Raw genomic sequence first — 14,601 nt, 5'->3', positions numbered from 1 at the left:
TCTTCATTTTTTCTTACATTGGGTGCTGTTTTGTTTGATTTATGTGCAGTTCTTAGCGAAATACTATGTTTTCTTTAGATAGTTTACACTTAAAAAAATCATGGCATCTTGCATTAAAATTTGTTTTTCTAATTTTGATTAATTGATCCCATCATGTGATCTGTTGCATATCATCTTTCTCCGTTTAAAGGCAAGCATTAGAAGTTTAGAATTTTCAAATTCCTTTCTTTCCTTTTCAATTATCCTCCTCCAGTAGTTCATTATTTCTAAGATTTTGGCCTACAATTGATTAGAAACATTAATGGATACCTTACAAAAGAATATCTTGCATTATTGAATCAATTAAATAAAATTAAAGTATTTTATAATAGAATTCAAGTAAAGTTTGGATAATAAATTTATTATTATATTAATAATTCTTTTCAAAAGAAAAATCATTTACTTATCAATTGAACTAAGTCATGTGAATATAATTATATTAATTGTGATACGCGTTAAACTTCATTTTGTGATTGAAAAGAACCCCTTCACGTGCATACGGAAGAAGCAGGCTTCTCTAAACACATGGCAAAATCCATGATGAAAACCAACCACTCCACCTCAATGAGGTCGACCTTATTCTTAATTAAAATCATAATCGTTCGATTAATGGGATGAATTGCTTTAGATTTTGACTGCCCAAAGTTCCAATTATCAACATTAACATGTCTTGCATGCCCAAAAAATCAATTGGTAACTCGAAATATTGGAAATCTTTTACACTAAAAACACAGCATATGAAGGTGTTTTATAAGCCATGTGCGAGGTGGCCCAAACTCGTTAACATTGTTGGGAATCATGTTAATCTTTCTGCTGCTCAAGAGAAGGAATCTATTTTCTGGCATAATGTATCTTTCCCTACCTTTAAGTTAGTAAAAAGGATGATAAAACAATATAGTTTGGTTTACTTGTTGAAGATAAACCAAGCACCGACGCCGCACCCTCCCATTTTTCCAAACATAGTGGTGTGATTTACTGAGTCATGCTGCGCCCAGGTCCAGTGTTCATGGGCCGGGGGCCTCGTGCTCTTGTCTGCTTCTTTGTTAACTCATCAATCAATTCATTTGGCGGTCTGTAACTTCAAGTCGGTTCTTACTGCTTAGGGTCATTGGCGCAAGGTTTCCATTAACCTTGTAGGTTGCTGATGGTACTGCCACTAGAAGTGTGATGTTTTGTAGATATTCTGCAACTGAATCAATTCTTTGATCTGACTGCTCGAGATGGAAGGACCCAGGTTATGGATATGGCTACTGCCGACTGATCATAGGGATTCGTGTAAGAAACCTTTGCACCCTAACCACCCAAATGCATTAAAGAAGGATTGATGGAGAGCATTGTTCATACGAAAATTTGATAAGTCGTTTTTTTTTTCGTACTCTTTAATAAATCTTTGATCGTTTACGATTCATTAATGAATCTTATACATATAATATTCGATCGATTACTTTATAATATATTTTTAATTATAATTTATAAATATAATTTTTATTATATATACGCATGTGTAATAATTAAAAATTGAATTAAAAAATATAAGACAAAAAAAGTCTAAATTGGGATATACCCCAAAACCAAATATATTTACTTCTCTAGGCTCTTTCTCTTCCTCTTTCCTAGTACTTGGGCCCAAATTTCAAGGCTAACGACCTGAATTCTCATGGCATGAGCCGAATCTGACTAGGCCCAAATTCTAGTTAGTGGCTTAGTGGGTCTACTTTTGCATGGCTACAACATCGGACTAGGCCCATGAAAGATCAAGTCACATCCTCCAGAGAATTTCTCCACTCATACAATTTACCATAGTTATTTATTTTAGTAATTAAAATTAATGCGTTGTGTAATGTTGACTATGCACAAATTAAATCATTTGTTGCACGTTTTTATATTTTAGGGGCCGACAGGCCATGCACCCTAAACTAAGGCTGAATTAATTTCTTGGTTGGAAAATGGAAATGCAATCTTCAAAACAGACACCTTTTGAAGACTGGCGGGGAAAGCCTTGAACACTTTCTGGTAATAAATTAGACTTCTGGCCAAACTGGTCGACTTTCACCTTCAAAATCAAAAGTAATTATGTTTTCTGTAGATGGAAGTTGAAACCATGATGAACAGAGTTCACGCTTAATGACAAGAACCTTCATTATCACAGCACCGAACTGGTAATATATATACAAATGACTTCCTCAGTTCTTCACTGACCCACAAATTAAACATTTATAAACATTTGATTGCGGAAAATGATTGGTTTTCGTTCCCAATAAGCCTCTAGTTTAAGTTCAGTAATTTCTGTAAAAAAAGGGTAAAGGAAAGTCCAATAAATGGAAATCTAACTGCAGAGAAAGAACCTAGCAGAAATGGCTTCCATGCCAAGCCCTGTAATCTTTGACATTCTCGTTCGACTTCCAGTAAAATCTCTAGCAAGATTCAAGACCTTAAACAAGCTTTGTGGCTCCTTCATCAGGGATCCACGTTTTATTGGTACCCACTTCAAGTACGGTGCAGATGAAGGTAATGATGTCTGCTTGATCCTTTCATACATGCAGCATGGAAATCTTAACAGCATAGTTCACATCCTCACCGTTAGAGACAATGATGAGCTTGCGCTTGTTGAGTACTCTGCTCCTGTAAGTTTCGACTCTTACCAGATTTTACCTTCTTGCTATGGCTTGGTTTGCTTTTATGGTCTCCATGGCGGCGTTCTTGTTTGCAATCCTAGCACGAAAAACATACTCAGACTCCCAGATATTGATGCTGAGGGCATTCGATCTTTGAGCTGCGGATTTGGGTTTGATCGAATGAGTGGTAAGCATAAGGTCATCAAATTTCTGGAGCCTCTGGAAGCAGAGTACCCTTTTACGGATAATCTCAGGATTGAAATATTCACAACGGGCAATAATTCTTGGAGGACAGTAAGGTACCATCCTTGTTTTCGCTTTCTACACCACCAGCCACCGGTGTTTGCTGGCGGGTTCTTTTTCTGGATTACAGCTGATGCTACCGATCCTGGTGGTCCATCTAGTTTCTCAATTGTTTCCTTTGATATTGGAAATGAAATCTTCGAAGCCATTTCTCCACCAGAAAGTGTTTCAGAAAAGAATTGGTTTAACTTATATCTGGTGGAACTAGGAGGTGAATTATGCTTGGTGGACTTGGATTATGAATTGGATCAAGACAGGAAAAGAATGGACATTTGGATCTTCAAAGCCAGCATTGCTGACAAGAAAGAGCAGTGGGTGCAGGAAACGATCGTTCATCAATCCGAACCTATCGATACCACTCGTCCTGTGGCGTTTGATGGTGAAGAGATTTTACTGCATGGGTTTATCAATGGCCTGGGTAACTTGAACTGGTACAATCTGCGGACTGGTAGTTTTAGGCAACTGAAAATCAAAGGTGTTCTTTCGCAATACTGTCACGCAAGCCATCACGTAGGAAGCCTTTACCCGGTTCTCCATTAATCCATGTGAAAAGCAGGTCGGTCAATAGATAACGTATATTCATCCAGGGCAAGCTAATCTCCAGGGTGTAGACTTGCCCCAACAGACGTAAAGTTGAAGATCCAGCTCCCACCCTCGCCTCCCCTCTTTTCCACCTTTTTTTTTTCTTTGTACTTTCTCTTCCGAGTGCAATTAATGTTTTACATGGTTTCAGCACTTATTAATTAAAGATACATGGCCCCTGCCTCCTGATTCTCTTTGCTCTCTTGATTCCTTGTTCTTGTTCATTGTCTTTGTGTTTCTGCTGCGATGTTCTGCGATTGCTTCTTTCATGTTCCTGACGTTTTTGCCCTGGGACTTCCTTCTCTGCTGATTGATGTCGATGGTTGCTGCTTTTGTTTGCTGCCTTGCTGTGGCTACTTGGTTCTTGTTTTGATTTGTTGTTTTTCTGCCTCCTTCTGTCTTTGTTCCTCTTGAGGGGTTTTTTTATTGCTGCTGATGCTTGTTCCCTTTGTTGGCGGGATGCTTTTTCATCTCCCTTCTTTTTCTCTTTTCTCTATGTTATTGCTTGTTTTCTGATCTTCTTTTGATCAGATCTTGTGTCTTCTGATACTTAATAAAATTCTTCCATCTTAATTACCTTTCAAAAAAAAAAATTAAAGATACATGGGTAACCACAGGTAACCTCAGCTAACCTAGAATCAACCTGAATGGCCAGCCAATCTGTGCAGAGATCAAATGATTATTTTATATTTTCTAGTTCCATGTTCTGCCACCAGTCATTCAAGGTATGATTCATGAACAAGCTCCTGAAAACAAAAAAAGAGGCAACTGTGCTATCTGAAGACGAGTTCAACTCCATTAAACATGTAATTGCAATAATACATGTACAGATTTGTGAATTTGAGTGCAGGCCCGTATTGCTGCCCTGTTGCATTGAGCACGTGATCCACTAGTCCTTGTACAGTAGTACTAGTCCTACTGACCCAGTCCGTAAAGTCGAAGTACATTCCCACCAAAGGCCCAATTAGACTTAGAGATGCCCATAACGCAGACCAGTGTCCTTTTGACAGAGAGAGAGAGAGAGACCTAGGAAGAAGTATTACATTCAAATTAAGTCAATAAGTTTAAAACCATTGATTTTACATACTAGAATAAGTGTAAACCTTCAAGTCATTGGGTTGGTGGTAGGTTGGTAGCCTTGCCATGGCCTAATCCCACAAGCCGATGATCAAATTTCAGAGAAACAATCACCTACCCCATGGTTAGATTGAAATTGATGTGAAGAAAGCATCTGACTAACAAATTACGAAGAACATTTGTGTTCCCAGTGCTTGTCCAACTATTTCAAAGCAGTACAATCATGGCTGATTCGAACATACAAGTGTAGGGAATAGGAGTAGGTAACGGCTCAACCAACTAATGCTCACGTGCAAAACCGTCAGCTGACCACGTGACGAGACCCATGGGTTAGATGGAAAGAAAACTTCAGCCTTTCGTAAATACTCGGCCCATCCTACCTTAAAATGAAAGTACGTGGAGTAATAGTAGTAGTATTAACAAATACTTTTGCGTTTTGTCCAGCCGTTTCAGAAGAAAATTCGATTATGGGATCGGACGGCGAGATGGTGTGCATGACAGGCGCGTCATTGGATCATGGCTCGTCATGCTGCTCTTGGAACGCAGTTATGTCGTACGCGCCACCCTGCGCGACCCTGGTCGTTTTCTAAGTCACACTTTCTTCTCCTCCTTCCTCCACGTTCATTGGCCCATCAATATTTATTTTAAAAGAACAAAAACAATAAAATATCTTGGGGTTTAGTACTATTTTAGTTGTTTTTTTTTCCCATTTGTTTGGTAGCAGACAACTTGAAGAAGGTAAATCATTTACTAGGGCTACCCAAAGCTAAGACACATCTGAGTCTGTGAAAGGTTGATTTAGGCGAAGAGGGTAGCTTTGATGATGCAATTCAAGGTTGCACGGGTGTGTTCCATGTCGCCACACCCATGGATTTCGAGTCCAAGGACCCTGAGGTACTAAAGTAGAAAGCAGCTTAGCTTGGATTGGATGTGTTTTGAGTCCCTGTTAAAGTGTTAAGTGAGGGTTTTGGCTTCTAAGTTCTAAGCTCTAACACACATATGAAAGCTAAGAATACTTTCCATTAATGGTAAGCGCTAAGCAGATGGCCGGAATATGATCATACATGGTGGCTTAAAAGTCAAGAATTAAAGTAAACCATACTCAATATTTATCTTCTATTTGGTTACTATAAACAAAAAAAGATGTACTAGTAATTTAAACCATTGGTAATGTAAGGATAGACCACAGTATCCGACCTGATAAAATTATTTAAATTCATGAGTTTTAAGAACTGTAATTAATAAGATAAAAGCAACTCCTTTAATTTGAAGGAAACAATAGGGTAAACTACATTAAATGAGGAAAGAGAGAGTGAGAAGGGGGCGTCATCTTTCCATTGCTTAGTGCACCGTGTCCTTTATGCCAACTGCCAATCAACGGATATTTTAGTGTTTTCATGCTATAAATTGGAATTCTACATATAATAAGACAGCACCTAAGCTAATCCAGCTGTTGATAGACTGGTAAAGTATCAAATTGAGTGCGCCTTTCTTTTGTTGTCAAAAGTAATTGCTTTCTGCTGTGCAGAATGAAGTCATAAAACCAACAATCAATGGGGTGTTAAGCATCATGAAAGCATGTGCTAAAGCCGAAACTGTTAGAAGGTTGGTGTTCACATCATCTGCAGGAACTATTGATGTTGCAGAGCACCAAAAGCCCTTCTATGATGAAACCTGTTGGAGCGGTCTTGCATTTATCCAGGCCAAGAAAATGACTGGTTGGGTTAGTATGCTGCTAGCTTTCCAAGTTCCTAATTAATCAAGGGGAGAGAACAAAAAAATGTCGAATTCTAATCCTTTTTCCTGGTTGATATAGATGTACTTTGTCTCCAAGACCATGGCAGAGCAAGCCGCCTGGAAGTTTGCTAAAGAAAACAACATCGATTTTGTCAGCATAATACCACCTTTAGTTGTTGGTCCATTTATTATGCAGTCGATGCCGCCAAGCCTTATAACTGCACTTTCTCCCATCACTGGTACAGGCTTCTCTGTGATTTTCCACAGTGAGTGATCAGTGCTTGAATTTGTACACAGAAGATTTAACATAATTTTTCTGCTGAGTTGTTTCAATTCAGGGAATGAAGCTCAGTACTCGATCATAAAACAAGGCCAGTTTGTTCATTTAGATGACTTATGTAGAGCTCATATCTTTCTGTTCCTAAAGCAGAGGGCCGCTACATTTGCGCCTCTCACCATGCTACCATTCTAGATATTGCAAAGATGCTTAGAGAAAAATACCCTGAATACAATGTTCCCACCGAGTAAGTTCCTTACCTGGTAAATATAACTTGTAAAGGTTGGGATTATTTTCTCACACATTGTTTAGAGTTTCGATTGAATTGCCAGAATTTCGATTCCTGGCCTGATGAGACAATTGTGATCAGGTTCAAGGATGTGGATGAGAGCCTGAAGAGTGTGGAATTCTCTTCAAAAAAGCTCACGGACTTGGGATTCGAGTTTAAGTGCAGCTTGGAAGACATGTTCACAGGAGCTGTTGAAACATGCCGAGAAAAGGGTCTGCTTCCTCTTTCCAATGAGAAGAAGATCGATATAAAGTAAAAGATGTACCGTCTGGCAATGATTGCCATTGTCTTCCACTTCGGGCTTTGGAAAATAAAGATTTGAATTGGGCATCAGCTATAGCGGTATTGTAATATGGGGTCGACCATATCTATAAATTATCTTATGTATTTCGAACTTCGTAGAAATCAAGGTCCCATATTCTTTTTCTCTAATTCTTTCCAATTCTTAATAAAAAGGGGAAATTGCAAGCTTTGATCCATGGTGTTCATGCTCAAAGCACAGACACAAGTAACCTTAACTTAACTACCAAGATTAATGGGTTTCCATTTGTTGAAAAACATTAATCAAATAAAAAAAATTATTAAGGGTTTCTACCCTTCAAATTATATCTTCTCACCTGATCAGCTTCATTCCAACACGAGGAGCTGTCACCAGAGAGTCAAAAGACACTGCTGGAAGCAAAGATGAGATGGGAGAAAGGCCCTAACGAGTTAGATTTACTTTGATTAGATGCTAAGTAACCACAGTACCATTAACCAATTCTTGCATACAAGTTTGATGTACATGTTTAATTGAAAGCGAGAGTCCAATTGACTAAACTCTCGCCTTTCAATTGGACTAACAATTATTTAAATATGTATTCAAGTTTGGGCCTTATTCTCTATACTGAGGTTGGCTTGAATTAAGTGGTTCTCAATAGCTATATGTTTGGCAATTTTGTTTGTATAAATGAAATACCTTTTTAGTGATAAATAATTACCCTCCAACTCTTTATGATTTGAAAGACTTTTAATTGAATGAAAATGAGGGTTTGGAGACTTCTGAATAACCTGTCATTTCCATTAAATCTTCTCCAAATGATGTCATTCCTTCCCCTCCTACCTTTCTTTCTTTCTTAATTTTTCCTTTGTGGTGGACGAGATGGAAGACAGACTAACTTCTTGGAAGGAAAGAGGGGTAAAAAAAGAGCTAGAAAAGTCAAACATTGAATTTAGTTACTAGTGACATGAATGAGCAATAAATCTTACATTTCTTAATATGAAACCTTAGTTATAATAGTAGATGTATTATTATTATTTTATTGTTTTAATCACTGTTAGTAAGAAGTAAAAGGCTTCAGTTCTATACCATTACTATTACTGTTTTAATTACGATCATAAATTTATAATTATAATGAAATAACAACAGGTAATTCATATTTAAATTATTTGCAAAACATAAAACTCCACCTACTGTTCAACCCTAAGCTTAATTAGTATTGCTAATAAACTGTAACCGAGGAAAGCAAAGCATAGAATCATAATTTCAATGCGACATATTACCATAAATAGAACTTACAACATATTAAGACAGTTAAATTTAGTTTATACCCTTCTCAACTGAAGACATGTATGTCTTTGTCTGGTATTGAGATGATTTCATTATGAAGAGAATAAATGAACTCCTAAGTGATTGAATTCAAAGGCATCGATGACTGATTTTGAACCTTCTCTAAACAAATTTGAAGTTAAAACCAGAAGTAATTTCGCTTGAAAAGAACAGATTAATTATGTTGAAGGATCGGTTCCTGTTTATTACCAACAACCAAACACGTGCGGATTCGTCAGTTGACCACCCAGGTTTGGTGGGAGTTTTGCTACTGTGTTCTGGTGTAAGTTAGATGGAACTAAAGATCAATCTGCTTGGACCATCCAAGGCTCTTCCTTTTCCTCATTCCAGTTTCGTCAGTTTTCCGGACGCACGTATCCAATCTTATATAAGCTACCAAGGCCGAACCTTATGAAGGCAAACGATTTTTCCTTGAATTGTTATCTCCCTATCAGTGGTCTGTAGGGCTTCTTTAAGCTATTTCCCAACCCCAACTTATCAAATCTTAGGAAAGCCATGGGATCAGAACCTCAGAGCGTTTGTGTCACGGGAGCATCTGGTTTTATCGGATCATGGCTCGTCATGAGGCTCCTGGAGAACGGCTATGCGGTTAGAGCCACCGTGCGTGACCCTGGTTCGTTTTCCTTTCTACCATGATCTTGACCAATCCATGTTGACTCGGTTTGCATCTTTGGGTCTGTTTGATGTATACTCAGCACAACTATTCTTTTTTCTTCTGATGATAACAGATAATGTAAAGAAGGTGAAGCATTTGCTTGAGCTGCCTAAAGCCGACTCCCACTTGACTTTGTGGAAGGCTGATTTATCTGAAGAGGGAAGCTTCGATGCAGCAATCCAAGGCTGCACTGGAGTGTTCCATGTTGCCACTCCAATGGATTTTGAGTCCAAGGACCCCGAGGTTTAGTCTTTTATCTGTTGAAATTTGTCAAATATTACTAAATTTATACTGCTTGCTTTACAGAGGAATTGCTTAACAAACAAACTTGTTTTACATCTCTGGGTTTCTTCTTTTCACTGCAGTATTACTATATTGAGTTTCTTACTTTTTAGTAATCATAAGCAAATAAGTAATGATGGGTTATGGGTTATATTGAGTTTGGTGTGCTAATTCAACTATGGTGCTAAATATGGAACACCATTTTACACTCGAAATGGGTTTCACTGTCATGTTTCTTTAGTTCAGATGATATATATTTTGTTACTGTAAAATGGAAATAGCAACTCTGTTTTTTAATTGGTAGGTAGTTGTTATCTTATTTGAATGATTGATTTTGTTCTTAATTTGCAGAATGAAGTGATAAAGCCAACAATAAATGGAGTATTGGACATCATGAAAGCATGCGTCAAAGCAAAGACGGTCAAGAAGTTGGTATTCACGTCATCAGCTGGAACTGTCAATGTTGAAGAACGCCAGAAGCCTGTTTATGATGAAAGTAACTGGAGCGATTTGGAATTTGTCTACGCCAAGAAAATGACAGGATGGGTTAGTGATTAAGCCTGGTTTCTCCCTTTTCTTTCATCGTTCAAGAACAAAAAAGAAACTTAAAGCCCTTTCTTTCTGGTTTCTAGATGTATTTTGTCTCCAAGACTTTGGCTGAGCAAGCTGCTTGGAAGTTTGCTAAGGAGAATAACTTGGATTTCATCACTATAATCCCTACTCTTGTGATTGGTCCATTTCTTATGTCATCAATGCCACCTAGCCTGATAACTGGCCTTTCACCCATCACCGGTACTTGCCACTGCCATTGCCATTTTTGCTTGAAGGAAATACTAATACAGGGAATGAGTTTTAACATTTTTTTTTTTTGTGAAACATTGTTTCAATACAGGGAATGAAGCTCATTACACTATTATTAGACAAGGCCAGTTTGTCCACTTGGATGATCTCTGCATGGCTCACATATTCTTGTTCGAAAATCCTAAAGCAGAGGGCCGCTACATTTGCTCCTCCCATGAAGCTACTATTGTCGAACTTGCCAAAATGCTAAGAGAAAAATACCCAGAGTACAATATTCCTACAAAGTAAGCCAATTCAATTCTAACAGAATACAAAAACTTGGCATTAAGATTTTGTGCTACTCCCATGGATGTGTTACATATTTGGTTGCTTGATTCCTCAGGTTCAAAGATGCGGATGAAAACTTGGCAAACGTAGTCTTCAGTTCCAAGAAGTTGCTGGACTTGGGTTTCCAGTTTAAATACAGTTTGGAGGACATGTTTACAGGAGCCGTCGAGACATGCCGGGAAAAGGGATTGATTCCTGCTCCTATTAAGAAGGATGCTGTCGATGTCAAGGGTTGTACAACCCCTGTTCCTGTTTAACCTGCAGTCAACGGCACAAGTTAGAAAAACAACATCAATTATCTAACCATGGATGTCATCATGCTCATGGCTTTCGTTTTGATTGATGAAAATAAAAGATTTTCCTCAAGAATTATGGAGTTTGTTCTTGCTCATGTATTGCAACTGAGTTAGGGGGAGGGGGGGGGGGGGGGGGGCAAATTATGTAAAATCTACCCCATGATTGTGGGTTTTGGAAGTGGTTGCACTTTCGGTAATATTGATTATGTTATTTATTCCAGGAATTGGTCAGATTATCATACTCATGGTACCCTAAACTAGTATCAAAGATTCAAATATGATTACGAATACCCTTTTATCTCTCCCACAAAGAACAACTAGACTGAAAACATTTGGTAAGGTAATAACTCGTGACTGGGAAAATTAGCCGTGAAAACAATCAGATGGTGATCACTATTTTGCAAGATATTGAATTGAAACAAGGTTTCCTATTCGAAACGAGGATGTATAGAGCCTTGATTTTGTGAGAATGATGGTTCCTGATCCTGACTGACTGTGGCTGGTAGATGGAGAAAGTTGGGTGGCCGGTGCATTCAAGAACCTAGCTTGGCAGTTGGGTGTGGATTAATTGGGTATTACCATTAAGTTCCTTCTGTTTATTTGGTATTGGATGATTAGAATTTGAATAGGGTTCGAGTTATAAAACTACTATCAATCATGAATTTAGATAATGTTCCTAAGATACTTACTACTTGAATTCGATTTTAAATAATTATTTTTAATATTAAATTTTAATTTATGTAGGACAAGTCAATGCAGAGGTTATATCTGGCATTTGCTTGGCTACATCACACCACCGATTAAGGTAGTTTTTTGTATTCTTCTTATTGACTAAAGAAATTATTAGAATTAGCTTTCAAAAAAATATTAAATTTTAGTTATATTATATTATTTTTAAAGTCTTTATAATTAATATAATATTTGTTAAAATTTATTAATTATTTTAAATATAATTTTCAATTTTAATTTATTTTTGATAAATTAATTTTAATTTCTTTAATAATTTACATAAAAATTGATTTTAAATTTATTTTATTCAGATATTTAACCGATAATGTTTAAGATATTTGGGTAAGATTTGAATAATAATTTTAAATTTTAATATAATATTTTTCAGGCTTAAATACTCCGTGCATTATTATTTTAATACTTTAACAATAAACATATGAGTATGGATCGGGCCAAGTGCAGGCCCTTTACAGGCCTGGCCCATTCTCATGTCCAGTTATTTTATTTTGAACAGCACTCTGCGCCACTACAACGGAAAGGCAGGGGCATTTGAGTCAATTCGGGACTTTATAAAGTCTCCCCTTAAGCCCCTCGCAACTGGTATTTCACTTTTCTGCTGTTAGTTCTCTCCCACCGAAAACAATGGCGGCGATCTCTGGCCACTGCACATTCCGATCACACAAATTGCCTCTCTCCTCCTCCTCCTTCTCCTCATTCTCCGGCGGAGCTGACCGATCTTCCCGCATTTCCTTCGCTTCTCCTCTGTCGGTCCGCCGAAACCACATCCCTTGCCAGGCCTCCTCCGCCACCTCACCACCTTCTTCTTCCGTCAATGGGATAGGTTCGTTTTTTCGTTTTTTTTGAATTCAGTCTTTTAACTGGCTTCTCTTTGTTTTGATATTGGATGAACAATTGTGAAGTTAATTTGGTAATTGTGCTTAGAATTAGGGTTTGCATGCTGCTTTAATTATGGTCTAATCACAGAAATGCTCATTAGATGAAGAAATTTTGCTATTTTTGAATAATGTAGGCTTTATTATACGCTGCTCTATGATTAAGCAATTGAAGGGTTAGGTCTTTTGATTGATTAAGAATACGGAAGTAATCAATACTGAATGCGTCAAAAACTCTTGCAAATTTTTGTTCGAAATTCTGAATGAACAAATTGGTTAGAGTTTACAGATTTTATTGTACTTTTATTCACTTTTGTTTGCTATTTTACAGCAAAAGGGGAGATGAAGGATTTTTTGCATATTAGCGACTTTGATAAAGCTACCATAATGAAGATATTAGACAGGGCTGCAGAGGTCAAGGCACTGTTAAAATCAGGAGATAGGTCATTTGTTCCATTTAAGGGTAAGAGTATGGCAATGATTTTTGCAAAGCCATCAATGAGGACACGAGTTTCATTCGAGACTGGATTTTTCTTGCTTGGAGGTCATGCTATATATTTGGGACCAGATGATATCCAGATGGGTAAACGTGAGGAAACTCGTGATGTTGCTCGTGTTTTATCTCGCTATAATGACATCATTATGGCACGTGTATTTGCTCATCAGGTATGATGGTGAGTTTTTTTTTTCTTCCAAGTGATTATATCTTAGGGTGGTCTCATTTTAATTTGATTTTTTTTTTAAAAAAAATTATGGTTAAAGGTGCAATTTCTTTATCTGTTCTGTTGCAGGACATTCTTGATTTGGCTAAATATGCTACTGTACCTGTCGTGAATGGCTTGACAGATTACAACCACCCTTGTCAAATAATGGCTGATGCCCTCACAATTATTGAACATGTTGGTCAATTGGAAGGGACGAAGGTGTCTTTCTTGCTAATTTACCTTGGTTGTTAGCTTCTATACTGTGGATCTAATATCTGGTTGTATGATTTAACTTTGGTTTGATGTGAATGAAAATTTCAGGTTGTCTATGTTGGGGATGGAAACAATGTTGTGCACTCTTGGCTGTTGTTGGCTGCAGTTGTTCCTTTCCACTTTGTCTGTGCCTGCCCTAAAGGTTTTGAGCCTGATAAAGAGACTGTTAAGAAGGCACAGCGAGCTGGGATCAGCAAGATTGAGATTACAAATGATCCAAAAGAAGCAGTCAAAGATGCTGATGTTGTGTATTCAGATGTGTGGGCTAGCATGGGGCAAAAGGAAGAGGCTGCCTATCGTCGTCAAGTATTTCAAGGATTTCAGGTGTGCTTTAGGACAGATTCTTCTTTCAAAATATTGATATCAACATTGACTGATAGGGGAACTCATTTGGCTCATATGCTATTCCTGATTGATGCCAATGGTGGATTTGACCATGCAATCACCAACTGCACAATTCAAATCCTTTATGCTTTTTTCCTATCCTCTTCCCACCCCTTAATATTTTATTCTAAAATTTATAATGAGAAATTCTCTGCCTGAAACATGAATGAGTTCTTCTTGTGAATTTTTCAGTTTGTGTAGTGTTAAACATGAATTAACTGCTTCTCATAGTCAATTACGTTCTTATACCTTCTGCATTAAAATCTGATGTGCTGTGTTATATGTCATGCCTAATCTGCAATCTGATATTTTGCTTGTTATCAAATTTCTTGCTGTGTTTTGCAATCGCATTGCAGGTTGATGAAGCTCTTATGAAGATAGCAGGCCCCAAAGCTTATTTCATGCATTGCTTGCCAGCCGAAAGAGGAGTGGAGGTGACTGATGGTGTTATCGAGGCTCCCAACTCCATTGTCTTCCCACAAGCGGAAAATCGCATGCATGCACAGAATGCTATAATGCTTCATCTACTAGGCGTATGATTCCATTGCAATGCTGCATTTTTTAAGGCTAGTGCTTCAATGTTTAAATGAAAACCGACTAAGGCGTGTTACCTCTCTAATTCCATTTTCAGCTTAGATACAAACTTTTATTAGTTGAGTTTAAACTTTTTATTCTGGTTTTAAGTTATGAAATATTAGTATATTCTCTGGCGATTATCACCCATATCAA

The 14,601-nt window shown here is 37.6% G+C and overlaps 3 protein-coding genes and 1 pseudogene across 3 annotated transcripts; all 4 read left to right on the top strand.

Moving 5' to 3' along the window:
• Nucleotides 2,138-3,744, top strand: LOC18591420 (F-box protein CPR30). Its single transcript, XM_007017526.2, has one exon. The coding sequence runs from the start codon at nucleotides 2,394-2,396 to the stop codon at nucleotides 3,495-3,497; it is 1,104 nt and encodes a 367-aa protein (XP_007017588.2). The 5' UTR covers nucleotides 2,138-2,393; the 3' UTR covers nucleotides 3,498-3,744.
• On the top strand, nucleotides 5,022-7,351 carry LOC18591419 (annotated as a pseudogene).
• Nucleotides 8,829-11,130, top strand: LOC18591418 (bifunctional dihydroflavonol 4-reductase/flavanone 4-reductase). The gene is made up of 6 exons (XM_007017524.2): nucleotides 8,829-9,141; nucleotides 9,257-9,426; nucleotides 9,817-10,011; nucleotides 10,098-10,257; nucleotides 10,358-10,550; nucleotides 10,649-11,130. The coding sequence occupies exons 1-6, from the start codon at nucleotides 9,024-9,026 to the stop codon at nucleotides 10,848-10,850; spliced, it is 1,038 nt and encodes a 345-aa protein (XP_007017586.2). The 5' UTR covers nucleotides 8,829-9,023; the 3' UTR covers nucleotides 10,851-11,130.
• LOC18591417 (ornithine carbamoyltransferase, chloroplastic) lies at nucleotides 12,192-14,588 on the top strand. Its single transcript, XM_018125800.1, has 5 exons — nucleotides 12,192-12,459; nucleotides 12,843-13,177; nucleotides 13,303-13,434; nucleotides 13,537-13,812; nucleotides 14,229-14,588. Exons 1-5 carry the CDS (start codon nucleotides 12,261-12,263, stop codon nucleotides 14,409-14,411), a joined length of 1,125 nt encoding a protein of 374 aa, XP_017981289.1. The 5' UTR covers nucleotides 12,192-12,260; the 3' UTR covers nucleotides 14,412-14,588.

The sequence above is a fragment of the Theobroma cacao genome, chromosome 8, assembly GCF_000208745.1.
Source record: "Theobroma cacao cultivar B97-61/B2 chromosome 8, Criollo_cocoa_genome_V2, whole genome shotgun sequence".
NCBI classification, from domain to species: Eukaryota; Viridiplantae; Streptophyta; class Magnoliopsida; order Malvales; family Malvaceae; genus Theobroma; species Theobroma cacao.
Note: the sequence above shows the minus strand (reverse complement) of the source record. Positions and strands in the feature narration are given on the sequence as shown.

What these genes read in the sequence shown, in the direction of transcription:
- LOC18591420 (XM_007017526.2), top strand. Translation starts at nt 2,394, where the DNA reads ATGGCTTCCATGCCAAGCCCTGTAATCTTTGACATTCTCGTTCGACTT.
- LOC18591418 (XM_007017524.2), top strand. Translation starts at nt 9,024, where the DNA reads ATGGGATCAGAACCTCAGAGCGTTTGTGTCACGGGAGCATCTGGTTTT. An exon ending in AGCCACCGTGCGTGACCCTG is followed by an intron (nt 9,142 to 9,256) that starts GTTCGTTTTCCT and finishes TGATGATAACAG; the next exon opens with ATAATGTAAAGAAGGTGAAG. An exon ending in CCAAGAAAATGACAGGATGG is followed by an intron (nt 10,012 to 10,097) that starts GTTAGTGATTAA and finishes TCTGGTTTCTAG; the next exon opens with ATGTATTTTGTCTCCAAGAC.
- LOC18591417 (XM_018125800.1), top strand. Translation starts at nt 12,261, where the DNA reads ATGGCGGCGATCTCTGGCCACTGCACATTCCGATCACACAAATTGCCT. An exon ending in TTCTTCCGTCAATGGGATAG is followed by an intron (nt 12,460 to 12,842) that starts GTTCGTTTTTTC and finishes GCTATTTTACAG; the next exon opens with CAAAAGGGGAGATGAAGGAT. An exon ending in CACGTGTATTTGCTCATCAG is followed by an intron (nt 13,178 to 13,302) that starts GTATGATGGTGA and finishes GTTCTGTTGCAG; the next exon opens with GACATTCTTGATTTGGCTAA.